The sequence below is a fragment of the Puma concolor genome, chromosome C1 (assembly GCF_028749965.1).
Source record: "Puma concolor isolate L17-30 chromosome C1, mPumCon1.1.hap2, whole genome shotgun sequence".
Classification (NCBI taxonomy): Eukaryota; Metazoa; Chordata; class Mammalia; order Carnivora; family Felidae; genus Puma; species Puma concolor.
Genome location: NC_141674.1, coordinates 104,587,704 through 104,605,862, shown reverse-complemented (window position 1 = coordinate 104,605,862; position 18,159 = coordinate 104,587,704). Strand labels below are relative to the sequence as shown.

Here is an 18,159-nt window from a genome sequence, read left to right as displayed (position 1 = left end):
AGGTGATTCTAGGGGCCAGCTAGGGTTGAGAATCCAATCTGTAAGGTGCTCGGGAGGTTCAGTGAGGTTGTGTACATGCCTGGCACACAGCGAGTTTTCAAATGGCAACGTGATTTATTATTGCATCACCTGAAGGTCTATAGATGTATACTCTTTCGGTGAAGTATATATGTTCACTCAGATGAAAGCGGATGGGGCCTTTGGGCATGAGTGGACAACTCCCAGGATTGAGGAGATGAACGAAGATCTTATAATTCTTGCTTTACTTCACTTTGCTAGGAGCTGTCCTTTCTTTTCCTTCCTCAGAAGAATTTGATCTCCTGACTTGTGTTTTATCTGATCTTTAGCAACTTCAGGATTCCTTTATGAAATAACCTGGAGGCTCACAGGAGTTACACAAATAACTCTGCTTTGGAGTAGGGCACGTTTCAGAGAACCCCATGTTCACTTTTGTATTGGGAAATGCTTTGTGTTCTTGTCAGGCTCCCACTGACCTTGAGACTCTCAAATATTTCTTAGGAGATCATGGAGTTTTCATGAGCTAAGTGGCTTTAAGATCCCTTCACTCCCACCCGTTTCCTGCACTGGGTAGGCTTATGAGCATTCATGTCTATCATAGTTTTCTTTTCTCTTCTCTTCTCTTCTCTTCTCTTCTCTTCTCTTCTCTTCTCTTCTCTTCTCTTCTCTTCTCTTCCCTTCCCTTCCCTTCCCTTCCCTTCCCTTCCCTTCCCTTCCCTTCCCTTCCCTTCTCTTCTCTTTTAATTTTTTAGAGCATGAGTAGGGGAGAGGGGCAGAGAGAGAGAAACAGAGAGAGAGCAAGCGAATCTTAAGCAGGTTCCATGCTTAGCACAGAACCTGATGTGGGGCTCGATCCCATGACCCTGGGATCATGACCTGAGGCAAAATCAAGAGTTGGACGCTTAGCAGACTGAGCCACCCAGATGCCCCTATGATAGTTTTAAATTAGAAATTTCCACATATAACAATTATCTTAGAACAGAATGTTTTATTTTTAATTTTTGTCTTTTTTGTAGCTGGCACACAATGTTATATTCTTTTCCGGTGAATATAGTGATTTGACAACTTTATACTTTATGCTATGTTCAAGTGTAGCTACCGTCTCTCACCATACAACACTATTACAGTACCATTGGCTGTATTCCCTATGCTATACCTTTTATCCCCATGACTAATTCATTCCATAACTGGAAGCCATGATTTCCCACTCCCCTTCCTCCCTTTTGCCCATTCACCAGCCCCTCCCATCTGGCAACTCTCAGTTAGTTCTCTGTATTTATGGGCCTGCTTCTGCCTTGTTCACTTTTTTAGATTCTATATATAACTGAAATCATATTGTATTTGTCTTTCTCTGGCTTATTCACTTAGCATTATACCCTCTGTGTCCATTCATGTTGCTACTAATGGCAAGATCTGATTCTTTTTAGTATATGTGCTGCCAAAGCGAGCACAAGATCTCATTCCTTTTTATGGCTGACTAATATTCCATTATATAATGTAATTAATATATTACATATTAATATATTAACAATAAATATATATTTGTACATTATATATTAATATATCATAATATATCATCATTAATTTATTAATATTATATATTAATATAATGTAATTAAATTATATATAATATATATATTTCCATCTTCTTTATCCATTTGTCTATTGGTAGGCACTTGGGCTGCTTCCATATCTTGGCTATTGTAAATAATTCTGCCATACACAGGGGTGCACGTATCTCTTTGAATGAGTGTTTTTGTTTTCCTTGGGTAAATACCCAATAGTGAGATTACTGGACCGTATGGTAGTTCTCTTTGTAATTTTTTGAGGAACCTCCATACTGTTTCCCACAGTGGCTGTACTAATTTACATTCCCACCGGTAGTGCACAAGGGTTCCTTTTTCTCCATATCCTTGCCAGCACTTTTTATTTCTTTTTGTTACTGGCCGTTCTGGCAGGTGTAATGTGACACCTCTGTGGCTCTGACTTGTGTTTTCCTGATGATGAGTGATGCTGAGCATGTTTTCACGTGTCCTGTTGGCCATCTGAATGTCTTCTTTGGAAAAATGTTTATTCAGGTCCTCTGCCTATTTAAAAAGCAATCAGATTATTATTATTATTATTATTATTATTTTGTTTTGTTTTTGTTTTTGTTTTTGTTTGTTTTTTGTTTTGGTAGAACAGGGAAATTTCTGATGTGCAGAGTGACAGGTAAAGCACACTTCACTACAAGTCCCGTCACCTTCAGGATCAACTGAGTGGAGTCTCACTGCTTCCCCAGCCAGCCCTGTTGAGGAAAGTCCGGCAGCTTCCAGACTCAGACACACACACAAACTGAGGGGAAAATGAGCCGACTTCTGAGCCTCGGCCAACCAAATCAAACTCTCTTGGCTTTTTGGGTCTGGTTTTTGTAGATCATGAACCCTTAGGAACAGCTCCTGGCTCAGACTTCTCTGTGTGCAGGCTGGTGGTGAGGGGATGTTGACTCGGGGTCAGAGATGGGCCCATGTTGATGGTTGTCTGAGAGGTTAGAACCCTTGGCCGGCTTGGAGCTCAGAAGAGTCCTCTGGGTCCCACCAGCTATTTCTTTCGTGTGGTAAATGGCCCAGCGGCTTCAATTCTTTCTTCTCTGGCCACATCCAGAGGCCCTGTGTGCCCGCCTCTGTCATCATTGCCTTGCCTTCCCAACTTCTAAAATGTGCCGCGTTTTTCTTCTGGGCCATGGGCATATTATTCTCTTTCCTCGTAGCAATAATCTACTCCTTTTGGAAGAAGGTGGGGTCTAAAGGTAAGATTAATAATTAAGATTGATTAGAAAAAATATCTGGCTCTCAGCCCTGAGTCTCTCCTGTCCACCAGCCAGCACTTCGTTCTCTTTCCCACAGACAAGGAACTTGGTTGCCAAGAATTGACTTTCTTCCCAGAGCTCAGAAATGGTTACAGCTTTCTTTCATTTCTAGGGTTGATGTGAACTGGGGGAATAACGCCTGTTGAAGATTTAATGGGCTCCAGCACTGGATGATTGCTGATACGGTATTCTAGAAATCCATATGCTTTCGCTAGTTAAACACTTGTCCACCATAGGGATCTGGGCTGGATTTTCTCAGGAAGCAGAAGACGGAGATTGGGGCTGAAGAAACAGGGAATGAGTACCCTTAAATACAAAGATCCTTCCTATTAGGCCCTGTGTTCCAGAGTCCCAGGCATCCTCATCACAAAGCAGCAGGTCGTCGTGGATCCCAGCCCCTATTTAGGGGCCAGTGTAACACCAGGATGCGGATTAGATGGACCCAGTCCTGGGGGTGGACTGGAGCCCAGCCCCTTTGACTCCTAGCTGAATTGTCTCTCAGCAAGATGGCCAAGGAAATAGTTTTAGGGCTCTGAGGGTCCAATGGAAGGCCCGGCTTTGGGGTTTCGATATGTTTTTCTCTGCTGCTGTGGTGGAAGGAGTTACATATTTCATCAGGTGTGGCGTGGGCACCGGCATTAATCCTTCAGCGGCTGACCAGTGGGGAGGTCTGACGGGTGGGAAGGGCTGACGGGTGGCAGGAGGATGTAGGGGGCCAGCGCCCAGGCTTCAAAGACACAAGTGCGGATCTGAGTGATTGCTGTCTGGCTGTTGGAAAACTTTCATCAAACAAACAATTTGGGATTTTGCCAAGAAGCGGTGATCTGTCTTTTCTTGTGTGTTGAGCTTTTGGGTCTCTACCGAGACCCAGGAAAACGTTGCCTCTTCCCCCCTCCCCAAACACAGGACTAGTCTCCTAGCAAGGTGGTTTCACGTTCTATCCTCCCAGACCTGCAGGGAAAGAGATTTTGATCCTGTGGCTGACTCCCAGGGTGGGAGATCGCTGAATTTTAGGGGTGAGGGCCTGAGAAATGGCCTTTATTTTGATTATAAGGACTTGTTGCAGATTTTGCAGGATTTGGTTGAGGCTTGTTTACAGTTGTTCCCAAATTTCGGAGGGCTCTGGGTTTTTTCTAGCTTTTCAGCTCTATGAAATTGCGAGTTGAGAGGGATCTAGAGGTGAGTGGACAGCGATGTGGATTCAAGCTGGAAAATGGGAGTGATACTTGCAGGCCAGATGCTCAGCAGAAAGAAAAAGTAAAGGCCCAGGGAGCCCGGGTGCCTGCATGCAAGGAAGCCCTGCTCTGGTGATGCCCAGTCCCTCCTAATGCCCTCCCCTGTCTCCTCCCAAAGCGGTGCTTTCCTGGCGATGGGTCATGCTAGGAGGGCTGCGAAGCTCCCCCACGGGTGGGTGATGACCTCACGATTGTGGCTCTATTTTTCTCTTCGCGGGAGACACAGCGGGGAGGGCTCAGCCCCGGGCCCTCGGTGAGAGATCGCTTGGAACAGTGTCTATTTGTTTGTTTTCTTGGCCGCTTAGTCATTCGGGCCGCTGGTGGCGTGGCCGCCAGACTCCGCTGAGACTGTCTGTAATGGCCAAGTTGTCAGGCAGCGGGAGGCTTTCTGCCAGGTTTGAACTGTATGTCTTTGTGGGCATGAAGGTCAGAGATGGCTATCTGGGATCACCATGGGGTGGCTTCTGAGGAGCCTGGAGCACTTTGCTGTCTCTCCTCCACACCCCACCCCCCATACCCCACACGGTCATCTGTCCCTGTCCCTCCAGGGGGGAAGGGACAGACGGTTTATTCTCTGATTTACCGGTAGGGAACTGTGACGAGCTGAGCACGAGGCTTGCGCAGCAGGCAGCATGACCTCAGAGTCCAGCCTTCTGCTCCTGGACCTCTGCCTGGCACCAGCCGATCTGGCTTCTGTTCTCACTCTCCTGTGGAAGAAGATGCTTACGCTAGGAGGGATCGATGATGCTGGCAGGAGCCTTCCCCGTACGAGCCGAGTGCCAAAGTCCCAGCTGGTGGTTTTCATACTTGTCCTTGCTTCCTCCTGTGGCCCGGGGCCCTGCTCCGGCAATGGGGCAAGAGGAAGGGCAGGATGGATGGGAACAGAAGCTGCTTCAGACAGGAGAATCTGACCCGGCCACAGGAGTCCTTTCTCTGTTGGGTATCCCTACTTTGCTCTAAAACTTCAGGGTCCTGGTTATCTGTCTCCTCTCCAACAGGCCAGGCCGGCTCTGAGGCCTGGCTTCTCTGGTTTTTAGTTGTTTGAGGTCTTCCTGATCCTGTCCTACCTTACCTGCCTCCCACTAGTCCTTCAGGTCTTGGGAAAAGCGTTTTCCCAGGAAGCCATTCTTACTTCTGCCTGTCGCAGTCCCTGCTCCCAGCGCCCTCTGTTATAGTCTGCCTTATCACTGTGTTCTTTCCTAGCATATCCCTCACCACGTGTTGTTGTAAAAATGTGCACTCCTCTGTATGAGAGGCGAAGTAAAGGTCTGTGTTGTCCACAGATTTATCCTCAAGGCCTATTACTTGGGAGGCTCTTTAAATATTTGAATGAAAGTGGGCTTGTATCTTTCTTTCTTTCTTTTTTTTAAAGTTTATTTATTTATTTTGAGAGAGAGAGAGAGAGCATGAGCATGAGCATGAGCAGAGGAGGGACAGAGAAAGAGGGAGAGAGAGAATCCCAGGCAGGCTCCATGCCATCAGCACAGAGCCCAGCATGTGGCTCGATCTCACGAACCATGAGATCATGACCTGAGATCAAGAGTTGGACGCTTAACTGACTAAGCCACTCAGGTGTCCTGGGCCGGTATTTCCTTAAAATATTTAGGTCAGGTGTTAAACCTACTTTCTTTAGGAAACAAAGAGGAATTTGGGTTTGGAGCTATTGAAACTGAAAAATCTATGTCTGGGACCCAGCCAAATACATGGGTCTGAAACTCAAGTAAAAAGGTCATCCTTTGGGAAATAGATTTGGAAATCCTTGGCAGGTCCTGGAAGGCGGCCTCCTAAACCTCAGTGTTGCTACAGTCTAGATTTGGTGTGATTAGAAGAAGAGAATTATGGGAGATGGAACACACGGGTTCTTTCTCCAAGGGGATTTTCTGTCCCCTGGGTTTATCCAATTTTTTTCATCACAGAAATGGCCTCCACCTTCCACCCACGAGAATGTGAGCTGTCCAAACAAGAAGGGCAAAGCTATGGCTTCTTCCTGCGAATTGAGAAGGACACTGATGGCCACCTGGTCCGGGTGGTTGAGAAGGGTAGCCCAGCGGAGAAGGCGGGCCTCAAGGACGGAGATCGAGTTCTTAGGATCAATGGTGTCTTTGTGGACAAGGAGGAACATATGCAGGTGAAAGGGACATTTGGGGTTCTTCTAGGATCTCTTTGGCTCCCACATATCTGCTGATTAGTGTTTGGGGTCAGCAGAGGTCTCCCAGCTGCCACTGGCAAGGCAGACGCCCTATGGCTGTACTTTCTGCCAGTTAATCGTCTCCTCCAAATTAACTGAGAACCACAAAAGGGTTCTTAGATTGAATAGTGTCAGAGCTAATAGGCATTGTGTTTGCTCTAGGCTAGGAACTATGCTGGGCGACTTCATAATCATTATTTTGTTGAACCTTTGTCACAACCCATGAGGTACGTATTACCATTCTGCAGATGAGGGCTCAGAGGCTCCGATGACTTACTAATGTCTTGATGCGGTGAACATGTGGGACGGTCTGACCTCACCCCACTTCTGCCTGCCTCCCCATGCACGCCCTTTCCACCACACCATGCTGTTTCCATGAGCCCAGCTGGGATCGGGGAGCTCTAAGTTCTAACAGTGCTAGAGCCCCGCCCCCTCCAGCCCGCACCTGGTTCTTGGGAGGGGTGGGGTAGAGACGGCTGGACACTGTGCTGACTGTTTGGGCTTCAGAGACCAGCATTCGGAATCCTCTGGATCCAGAGACTGAGCCAGATGGTGAGCATCCCCTGGAATCGCTTCTTGGTTCAAGTTATCTTTTTCTTTCTCCTAGGTTGTGGATCTGGTCAGAAAGAGTGGGAACTCCGTGACTTTACTAGTCCTGGATGGGGATTCCTATGAGAAGGCCATGAAAAAACGGGTAGACCTGAAAGAGTTGGGTCAAAGTCGGAAGGAGCCGAGTTTGAATGATAAGAAACTGCCCCCTGTGGTGAAGGAAGGAGCAGAGACTTGGACGCAGCCGCGTCTCTGCTACCTGGTGAAGGAGGGGAGCAGCTATGGCTTCTCTCTGAAAACTGTCCAAGGTGGGCTTGAGGGCAGGATTTCCAGAAGAAAGATACTGTTATTGGCTAATGGCTTCTTTGACCACCTTTTCAGATGCTATGGCTGTCTAATTGTAGCTTCTCCCTCCCCTCTCCCTCCTTCCCTGACCCTTCCCTTGCTTTGACTATTGTGCAACAAGGGATCAAGACACTGGACCCATCACGGGGTGACGAGGGGCCACTGGGCACTCCTGTCCCCTAGTGTTAGGCTGAGCTTTGAGATCAGAGTGTTAGAGGGCTGATGCTTCTTTGTTATTCTTTCCTAGCTTCTTTAGGGTGAGGGTGGAGGGGAGAAGGGGGAATAAAAGGCAAGAAAAAGGAAATTTTTCATAATAGCTACTTTTGAGTAAGGATGCTGTCTTTCCACTTCAAGTGCCCAGGTGATCACACATTCAACAAATTCTTGAGGGCCTGTTGATGTGCCAGACACCATTCTAGTGGCTGAGGATGCTATTAAAAATCCCACCCTCCTGGGGTGCCTGGGTGGCTCAGTCGGTTGAGCGTCCGACTTCGGCTCAGGTCACGATCTCGCGGTCCGTGAGTTCGAGCCCCGCGTCAGGCTCTGGGCTGATGGCTCAGAGCCTGGAGCCTGCTTCCGATTCTGTGTCTCCCTCTCTCTCTGCCCCTCCCCTGTTCATGCTCTGTCTCTCTCTGTCTCACAAATAAATAAATGTTAAAAAAAAAAATAATAATAAAAATCCCACCCTCCTGGGGTGCCTGGGTGGCTCAGTCGGTTGAGCATCCAACTTCGGCTCAGGTCATAATCTTGCAGTTCATGAGTTTGAGCCCCGTGTCGGGCTCTGTGCTGACAGCTCAGAGCCTGGAGCCTGCTTCGGATTCTGTGTCTCCCTCCCTCTGCCCCTTCCCCGCTCATGCTCTGTCTCTCTCTGTCTCTCAAAAATGAATAAACGTTTAAAAAAATTTTTTTTTAATAAAAAAAAAAAATCCCACCCTCCTATGACATTTAAATAGTACCTTCTCAGCTGTGGCCCAGCCTCAACTGCTCTGAGGTACATCCCTGACCTCTGAGAGGTACATAGTGATTTGAAAACTCCTGACCACCAGAAAGTACTAGAAGCTCTGTGTGTAGAGTTTCAGAGATACAGACGATGCAATTGACTGTGGTTCCGTAATGGTGTCTCTGGGATTTAGAGCCACAGAGGCTACTGGTTCCACTTTGAATTTGCTCCTCCCATGTTCCTTCTGATACTGGAGAGGCACTGGTCATAACTGGGTAAGTGATAAAGAACAGACCAATAGTAAACATAAAACTTGTTTCCAACGCCTATTTAACCTATAGCAAGAGATATAAACTAGGTAGAAGAGGCATTTCTCAAGTTTGTCCGCTATTAAACATAGTGGTGTAGGTGGTCAAGGGAAGCCTGGCATTTCTTAGAAGTCCATTATCAGCAAAATGGTAAAAAAATTATAATTCAGATTCAATCCATTTGGCCCTTGTGTTAGTGAACATAATGCATGGTTTAAATGAACTTTATGAAGAAAATGTTTTCTACATGACAAATATATAACAAGAGAAATTGTAATGGGAGAAATTTTAAGACAGCAGTTTCTACTGTTATTCCTTACAAGTGATTTATTTTGTCATTATGAAGCTGCCCTTTGCCTAGGTTGAAATATTAATATCTTGAAAGAATTGATATCATTTCTCTATCTCTACCTCTATCTCTATCTCTATCTCTATCTCTATCTCTATCTCTATCTCTATCTCTATCTCTATCTCTATTTGTATCATTTCTGTATCTAGCTGCCTTCTGTGGCTCTGTCCTCCTAGGCTTGCATCAGTGAGATTTGGTGACCTCATTGGTACAGGACGGTTGGTGATAGAACTAATTAAAGAGGACAGGGGGCACCTGGTGGCTCAGTCAGTTGACTGTCCGTCCAACTTCGGCCCAGGTCATGATCTCACGGTCTGCGTTGGAACCCCACGTCGGACTCTGAGCCCTGACAGCTCAGAGCCTGGAGCCTGCTTCCGACTCTATGTCTCCCTCTCTCTCTGCCCCTCCCCTGCTCACGCTCTGTTCTCTCTCTCAAAAATGAATAAACGTTAAAAAGAATTAAAAAAAAATAAAAGGACAGAATGGAACAGATGCTTTCTAATTCCACAAATGCGAAGAATGGGAGTGTGATAGCGATACAGCCCGGGCACAGCTCGGTGCTTTTCCGGTTCAAAAGGCCAGTGCCACCTGAGATTCCTTCCTTGCATTTAGTTGGGGTCGGAAATTCTATTAGAATCAACAAAACCCAACAAAGCTCCTAGCACAAAGCCAGGAGCTGTAATTATAATTCTAGATCAGAAGGCAAAGTTAGCCTTAAAATTGGAGGTTGTAATTTTTACGTTATTGGGAGGAAATCCTTATTGTTGGACTTTCTGTGTGATGGAGTTGTGATGATGGTCCACTCCCTTTCAGGCAAAAAGGGAGTGTACATGACTGATATAACACCTCAAGGTGTGGCTATGAAAGCTGGTGTCCTGGCTGGTGATCACTTGATTGAAGTAAATGGAGAGAATGTAGAAGACGCCAGCCATGAGGAAGTCGTTGCAAAGGTATAGCCCAAAGGGGCACTTTTCTTACCTTTCACTCTCCTCCTATTGGAAGTGACAGGAAGACAGGAGTGGTAGTTTATGATGGAAGGAATATAATGATGGGAAGCTAATCCTTTGTTTTCAGAGTGAATAGACTCACTAGTGGTGTCAGCAGGGTTAGCATAGGGTTTTGGAACAAGGCTAGTTTCGTGTTATTTCAAAGAAAAGTGTTCTAAAGAACTGTCAGCTTTATCTTTTGGATCTTTTTGTACCTGATTGGGAGCTCCGTCTGAATTTATAACAAATTGAGTGTTTCACTAAAATGTTTTAGCTCAAGCTGGCAGATAACCAATGTGATGATGAATATAGAGCTACGTGTAGGAGGTGTTGGAAGACCTGTTACCCCAGGTCTTATGTCCTGGGTCCATGACACATGGATTATGCTCTCAGGTTTTCCTTTGAGGTCACGTGGAACCATGAAAACTGACCAACTTCTCCTGGTAGAATAATTTTTCACAGTAGACCTTTACCTTCTTTTCCAAACTCCTTCTCTAGACGTAAGTACTTCGCTTAAGTACCTTTCTGGGTTTTCTGAATCCCAGCTCTCACTTGGGTTCAGTTCGCATCTGTGTGGGTGAGGTCATACTTAACAAAGGGGAAAACAGCTGTAGAAGTGGGGATCGAGAAATCCCAGGGAGATCAGGAGGTAGTGTTATAGTTCAAACTCAGGCCTCACATTGCATATTTTCTGTCGAACCTAGAGACTGTGTGCCTCTGCGCAGAAGCTCTCCTCCTCCCCCATGCCGTTCTTGGAGACCGCTGTCAGTCTTACTGTGTGTGCTGTTCCAGGTGAAGAGCTCTGGAGGCCGCGTCATGTTCCTGCTGGTGGACGAGGAGACTGACAAGCTCCACACCGAGCAGAAGACCAGATTCAGGAGAGAGACGGCCAGTTTGAAACTGCTACCCCACCAGCCCCGTCTCGTGGAGATGAAGAAGGGGAGCAATGGCTATGGTTTCTACCTGAGGGCAGGCCCGGAACAGAAAGGTGAGGCGCTAGACGAGCAGAAAGTGTGGCAGTGGAACCAATTGAACAATGAAGTCCAATTCTTCATCCTAGTCCGACTCCAGAGTTCTGTTAGGCCTCCAACTTCCTAGCTGCTGCACGAGGAGATAGTAAGAAACTAGAAGGCATAGCCGGGTCATTTTCCATGGGGGCCTGACAACGGGTCTCTCAGGTTTTCCTTAGCAGAATGATAAAGCAGAATTTTAGATCTGGGCGGTAGTGTGCTGTAAATTTGCTCTCCGGGGGGAAAAATTCCACCTAATTTGTAGCATTTGTTGATCTATTTTATTTTATTTTATTTTATTTTATTTTATTTTATTTTGGTGGTGCAAATACTCCCATTACATCTGATTTCAAGCTACCAATGTGCTGTCACAGAGTGCAATGTTGAGAAGTATTGGCGAGAAAGGGTTCTCACGAGCCTGGACGAGCCAGCTCCGGTACGCCACCAGATCCGAGGCAGAGGTGTGGGCTGGGGCCTGGGAATCCAATAGAACCAGGAATCTTTCTGATTCCTTGCAACTCAACAAGAAAAGAACTACATTCCTTCTAGGGAAGCTGAATATATAAAAGAACGCAGCTTCAGGCCATTTTGCAAACTGTTATTCTCCTAGAAGTTGCTATGTTCTGTTCATTATATTTGAATTAATCGAATGTTAATTTGATTCATATTATATAAAAGCATCCTCAGGGCCTTCTAGAATATCAAGTGGATCAAATAGGAGTTCTTCAGTCAAGGAGCCTCCTGTTTAGTAGAGGAGATGCAATACTTATGTCCATAACTGAAGGTAGTTGTGAGGAGAACCTTAATATGGGTTAGATAAAATACTGTTGGAATTCAAGGTTGGAACACATTTTCCTTACTAAAAAAGTACAGGAAGACCTCATTGTAGAGATGGCACCTGAGCTCAGGCTTTGAAGTATGAATAGAATTTGGACAAACAGATGGTGTGGGAACAACGCAGGCCATTCCATTAGGATGGGATTGTGTGAATAAAGCAGGGAAATATGGGCACAGTTTGGCATCTGAGGTGTAGCACAGGAAACCATGTTAGAAAGGTAGGTTGGGAAGAGATGATGAAGGGCCTTTAATACCAGGTCGAAGAGTTTAGACTTGGCTCTGTGGTCGATGGGGAGTTAAAAGTTTTTTCAACAGTGTGATAAGAAAAAATTAAGCCTATAGCACCTTGGGGGCTTATGCATCTCAAACACAATCCTAATAATTCTGCAAGAAGAATTTCTGAACTTAAGGGCTTGGAGAAGATACAGTAATTATTATAAAGTCAAATAGTTGTGGTTTAACTGGGACCAAACTCAGGTCTGTTCTGTTCTTTTTTTTTTTTTTTTAATTTTTATTTTTTAATGTTTTTATTTATTTTTGAGACAGTGACAGAGCATGAACAGGGGAGGGGCAGAGAGAGAGGGAGACACAGAATCCAAAGCAGGCTCCAGGCTCTGAGCTGTCAGCACAGAGCCCGATGCGGGGCTCTAACTCATGCACCGTGAGATCATGACCTGAGCCGAAGTCGGATGCTTAACCGACTGAGCCACCCAGGCGCCCAGGTCTGTTCTGTTCTAAAGCCCACACTCGTGCTGTTGCCCCAGGGAATGACTTGGTCCGACATTGCATCAAGAAGAATCTGAAGGCAGATCTGTATTGGAGAAGACAGAGATCAGGGACAGGGAGAGCAATTCATAACTGAAGGTAGGTAGAGTTTAAGGCAGGAACTAATACCACCTGCATTGAGGGTAGAGGAAGTGGCTCCAGAGAAGAGGAGATATGTCAAATATTAAGGCAGCAACAAAGGACCTAGGAGTTGATTGGAATATGGGGAGTGGACACTGAGGAAGAATTGTTCCTACGTGTCAGTGACTGGAGTGATGGTGCTCCCATGAACAGGTGACCTAGAGGAGGAGCTTTGGGATGGGGGTGATGGGCAGAGATGGCTTTTGGTTTGAGTATGTTACATTTGAGGGATCTATGGGATACCTAGTTGGAGATGCCCAGCAGCCAGCTGGAAGAGTGAAACTGGAGCTTGTTACAAAAGTGGGAGGGACAACAAAAAAGACAGTGTGGGAGATCTGAAGGCGTCTGGTAAAGACAGTTCAAGTCGGGAGAGGAAGGCGGAAGACACATTGTCGAGGCACGCCCACAAACACATTCACAGTCAAATACACCTAGTGGCTACTAAAATGCCAGCATGGGTTTCCTAGGCTCTGTCTTCTTTGGTTTTGTTCTTCTTTCTTCTTTCAACCCCCCTTTTAATGGCTTAGCTTCTCCATAAGATGTATGGGTTACAAGAGCTTCCTGGGAACTAGCTGACTCCTAATACTTAGCATGTTATTTTGTCAAGATTGAGCCTCAGACACTTTTTTTTTTTAAATTTTTATTTATTTATTTAATTAATTTATTTATTTTTTTATTTATATATGAAATTTATTGTCAAATTGGTTTCCATACAACACCCAGTGCTCATCCCTAAAGGTGCCCTCCTCAATACCCATCACCCACCCTCTCCTCCCTCCCACCCCCCATCAACCCTTAGTTTGTTCTCAGTTCTCAACAGTCTCTTATGCTTTGGCTCTCTCCCACTCTAACCTCTTTTTTTTTTCTCAGACACTTTTAGTAACATGATTTTTTTTCCTTAAGGTCCTTTCATCGGTAATGGCTAAGTTTGTTCCTGGAGTAAGTTCTGGGCAGGGAATGAGGCTGGATAGGGTGCTCACAGGCTTTCTCTGATGCCAGTGGGAGGGGCAGTAGTATTCAGCATGCCTTTTACATTTATTTATCAGATCCTTGGGCTCCAGCAGAAATGCCACAGTTTAATTTAGGGATCTTTCTGATAATTTTATTTAATTTTTTGGGAGGGTAGGTCAAGTCGTCAAGGACATAGATTCCGGAAGTCCAGCAGAGGAGGCCGGCTTGAAGAACAACGACTTGGTAGTCGCTGTCAATGGCGAGTCTGTGGAATCCCTGGATCATGACAGTGTGGTGGAAATGATTAGAAAGGGTGGAGATCAGACTTCACTGCTGGTGGTGGACAAAGAGACGGACCACATGTATAGACTGGTAAATAATTCAAGGCCACGCATTCGTGCATTAAGGTTGGGTCCATTCCCTCAAGTCCTCAAACTTTGGCTAAGTTACCACTTTGATTTTCAAACTGGAAGGGGTGTAACGGTCATCATTAAGGCTGCATTGAAGGTCAAGTTGGTAGTGACAAGAGAATGCCAAGTGATTGGTACGTGAGTTTTAAATCCTTAGATTCAAGATTTTGAAAGAATTTGCGAATGTAACTACAGAATTACTCTTGCTGATCTGAGAAAAATCTACGAACATTACCCTGGAAATAGGCAGATATAGCCCTAACTGTGCCAAATAGCAAACAACTGGATTTTAAACTATAGACCAATAAATGCCATTAACCCTGCATAAAAGCCTAGAAAGGATTATTAAATAGCTCCTGAGCCCTTAGCAAGGGAATAGAAACATGGATTCACCAAGACTAACATTAGTGTCACACTAACCTTATTTGCTCTTAACTTTTAATCACAACAGGTGTTACCTGCATGTCTTTTTTTTTTTTTTAATAATCTTTTAATTTTATCACAAGAACTGAGATTCGGTCTAGTTTAAGAGACATTCAGGGGCCTTCGATGTACCATCCGCCTTGCTAGGTGGTGGTCACACAGATGAACAAAGATGAACTTATTCTATGTGATATACAATAATGGCAGCATCCAAAGGTACATAAATGATAGCGAGGAATATGATAGGGGTGGTATTAGCCCCTTTTTACAGATTTGCAATTTCCTAGTCTCTCTAAACTTCATTTTTTTAAGTCACCCATCCCAGCCGGTATTTGAACCCAAGTTGTTTTGCTGAGTGCAGGGCTTGAACTCACGACCCTGAGATCAAGACCTGAGCTGAGATCAAGAGTCGGATGCTTAGCTGACTGAGCCACCCAGACACCCCTGAACCTAAGTTCTTAATTCATTCCACCATATTCCCTCTCAGCACATCTTGATTAGGTATTTCAAGATACTTGTGTAAAGAAAATTGAAGGGTAAACTGGATGATAGAAGGATTTGTGGGTTTTTAGCTAGTTTGCGGCCATACTTGAAGGATAATTGATATTGGAACAATGTCTTTCTGCATAGATGTCTCCAATGGTATTCTGCGTATCCTAAGCTGTTTATAATCCAATTTGGAAACATGGAAAATGTTTAACATACTTTAGTCATACAGATGGCTTAATGTGTTGATGGGTAATTAATTTACTAGAGATTATAATATTCAAAATATCCAGTCAGGATAGAAAGAAGCATAAAAACTAGTAAGTTTAACTTTAAACAGGAATAAATTTCACATACTAATTTAAAACTAAATTGTATGCATATCAAATGGTGAGACCTGATTTGAGGACTATAAAAAAAGAACAGGGGCGCCTGGGTGGCGCAGTCGGTTAAGCGTCCGACTTCAGCCAGGTCACGATCTCGCGGTCCGTGAGTTCGAGCCCCGCGTCAGGCTCTGGGCTGATGGCTCAGAGCCTGGAGCCTGTTTCCGATTCTGTGTCTCCCTCTCTCTCTGCCCCTCCCCCGTTCATGCTCTGTCTCTCTCTGTCCCAAAAATAAATAAACGTTGAAAAAAAAAATTAAAAAAAAAAAAAAAAAAGAACAGAAACCTGATGATACCCTACATAGCTGCCCCCACCCCAAAAAGGCAATTTAAACGGACACTTGGCTTTTAGAGAGGACAGTTGGTCAGATCGTACTTAAAATGACTAGTAAGTAATGTATGCTTGGGCAAGTTACCCTGGCTGTACTTGTTTCCTTAGTTGTAAAGTGGGGAGAGCTACTGTGCAGTGTTATATGAGCTAATATTTAGAACATTCAGAATAATGTGTGGCATATAGAAATGTTGTTTAAGTCAACTTCGTGTCCAGTTCTGAGAACATCACTGTAAGAAGTTCAGTATCAAGAAAGGTAATTGGAGCAGAGGTTCTAGAAGTCACAATGTGAGTATTTAGCTTGAATAAGCATAGACTTTTGGGGAGGAAAGGAGAGTATCTTCAAGAATTCTAGAAGCAGGGGTGCCTGGGTGGCTCAGTTGGTTAAGCTTCCAACTTTGGCTCAGGTCATGATCTCAGGTCTGTGAGTTTGAGCCCCGCATCGGGCCCTGCACTGACAGCTCAGAGCCTGGAGCCTGCTTCCGATTCTGTGTCTCCCTCTCTCTCTGCCCCTCCCCTGCTCACGCTCTGTCTCTCTCTCTCTCAAAAATAAACATTAAAAAAAAAAAAAAGAATTCAAAAGACTAAATGATAACATGATGACTGTGTAAGGGGACAGATATGTTAATTAACTTGATTGTGGTGATCACAATGTGTATGTATATCAAATCACACTGTACATACACCTTGAATATATACAGTTTGTCAATTACACATTAATAAAGCTGGAAAAACCATGAAGCACAAATTGACAAACTTGGAAGTGGAAATAGGCAATTCCACAATAATAGTTGGGAGATTCCTCGTTCTTAATCACAGATCGAGCCACCAGACAGAAGATAAGGAACTCAAGGACTTGAACAAAATTAACTAGATCTAACAAATATAGAGCACACTCTACCCAACAACAGCCCCAACTGAAGCTGCCAGGAACAGGGTGAGCCATTTTTGCTGAGTGGTGACCTCCCAGCTTGTGGAAAAGTTCAGACAGAAGTCAGAAAGTCACTTCTCAGGCTGCTATAAAGGGGACTCTGGCATTAATTCTTTTCCACTCCCTCCTAATTCTATGACAATGATTTAACTATAATGTTTTGGTTAATACAAGAGAGAATTTTGAAAAACATGTTTTCCCCATCTTCTTCCTCCCCCTTCCTTCAGCCCCTCTAAAGCAGGTTCCACACAGGGGTGGGTGGATCTTTGAGATATAACCGTGAATGAAACAAACACCTAAACAAGTTCCTGGCACATACTAGGCACCCAGATATCTGAAAGTGAATGAAAACTCGCTAAGTGTTTAATGTTACTATGCTTGTCCTCAAGATTAGCTGCTGTGATCACATACAGTTGATTTGCCCTTTGGGTAGTGATGTTGGAGGTATTTTTGTATGTAACAAGTCACTGATAACTTTCCACATTTCATTTTATTTTATTTTTTGTTATAATTTTTAAAATAGAATTCATTGTCAAGTTGACTAACATACAGTGTGTGAAGTGTGCTCTTGGTTTTGGGGGTAGATTTCTGTGGTTCACTGCTTACATACAACACCCAGTGCTCATCCCAGCAAGTGCCCTCCTCAATACCCATCACCCACTTTCCCCTCTCCTCCACCCCGCCATCCACCCTCAGTTTGTTTTTTCTCTGTATTTAAGAGTCTTGTGGTTTGCCTCCCTGCCTCTCTGTTTGTAACTAGTTTTTCCGCCTTCCTTCCCCCATGGTCTTCTGTTAAGTTTCTCAAGTTCCACATATGAGTGAAAACATGATACCTGTCTTTCTCTGACTGACTTATTTCACTTAGCTTAATACCTTCCAGTCCCATCCATGTTGCTGCAAATGGCATGATTTTATTCTTTCTCATGCCAAGTAGTATTCCATTGAATATATAAACTACATCTTCTTTATCCATTCATCAGTTGATGGACATTTAGGCTCTTTCCATAATTTGGCCTTTGTTGAAAGTGCTGCTATAAACATTGGGGTACATGTACCCCTATGAATCAGCACTCCTGTATCCTTTGGATAAATTCCTGGTAGTGCTATTGCTGGGTTGTAGGGTAGTTCTATTTTTAATTTTTTGAGGAACCTCCACACTGTTTTCCAGAGTGGCTGCACCAGTTTGCATTCCCACCAACTGCAAGAGGGTTCCTGTTTCTCCACATCCGCACCAGTATCTGTTGTTTCCTGAGTTGTTTATTTTAGCCACTCTGACCAGTGTGAGGCGGTATCTCAGTGTGGTTTTGATTTGTATCTCCCTGATGATGAGTGACGTTAAGCACCCTTTCATGTGTCTGTTGGCCAGCTGGATGTCGTCTTTGGAGAAGTGTCCATTCATGCCTTTTGCCAATTTCTTCACTGGATTATTTGTTTTTTGGGTGTTGAGTTTGAGAAGTTCTTTATAGATTTTGGATACTAACCCTATATCCAATATGTCATCTGAAAGTATCTTCTCTCATTCCATTGGTTGCTTTTCGGTTTTGTTGATTGTTTCCTTCAGTGGGCAGAAGTTTTTTTTATCTTGATGCGGTCCCAGTAATTCATTTTTGCTTTTAATTCCCTTGCCTTTGGAGACATGTCGAGCAAGAAATTGCTGTAGCTGAGGTCAAAGAGATTGTTGCCTGTTTTCTCCTCTAGGGTTTTGATGGTTTCCTGTCTCACATTT

At 44.5% G+C, this 18,159-nt stretch overlaps 1 protein-coding gene across 5 annotated transcripts in view; it reads left to right on the top strand.

The window, feature by feature from the left end:
• PDZK1 (PDZ domain containing 1) overlaps positions 1 to 18,159 on the top strand; it is a 45,350-nt gene that overhangs the window by 12,759 nt on the left and 14,432 nt on the right. For 3 of the 5 annotated variants that reach the window (XM_086718014.1, XM_086718011.1, XM_086718010.1), the window contains 5 exons: positions 6,018 to 6,229; positions 6,897 to 7,146; positions 9,594 to 9,730; positions 10,559 to 10,754; positions 13,646 to 13,842. In XM_086718014.1, coding sequence (XP_086574140.1) covers positions 6,020 to 6,229; positions 6,897 to 7,146; positions 9,594 to 9,730; positions 10,559 to 10,754; positions 13,646 to 13,842 — 990 coding nt within the window. In that variant the 5' untranslated portion in view covers positions 6,018 to 6,019. Of the gene's footprint in view, positions 1 to 2,978; positions 3,052 to 6,017; positions 6,230 to 6,896; positions 7,147 to 9,593; positions 9,731 to 10,558; positions 10,755 to 13,645; positions 13,843 to 18,159 lie in introns of all 5 variants that reach the window. The other 2 variants (XM_086718013.1, XM_086718012.1) reach the window with 1 other exon arrangement.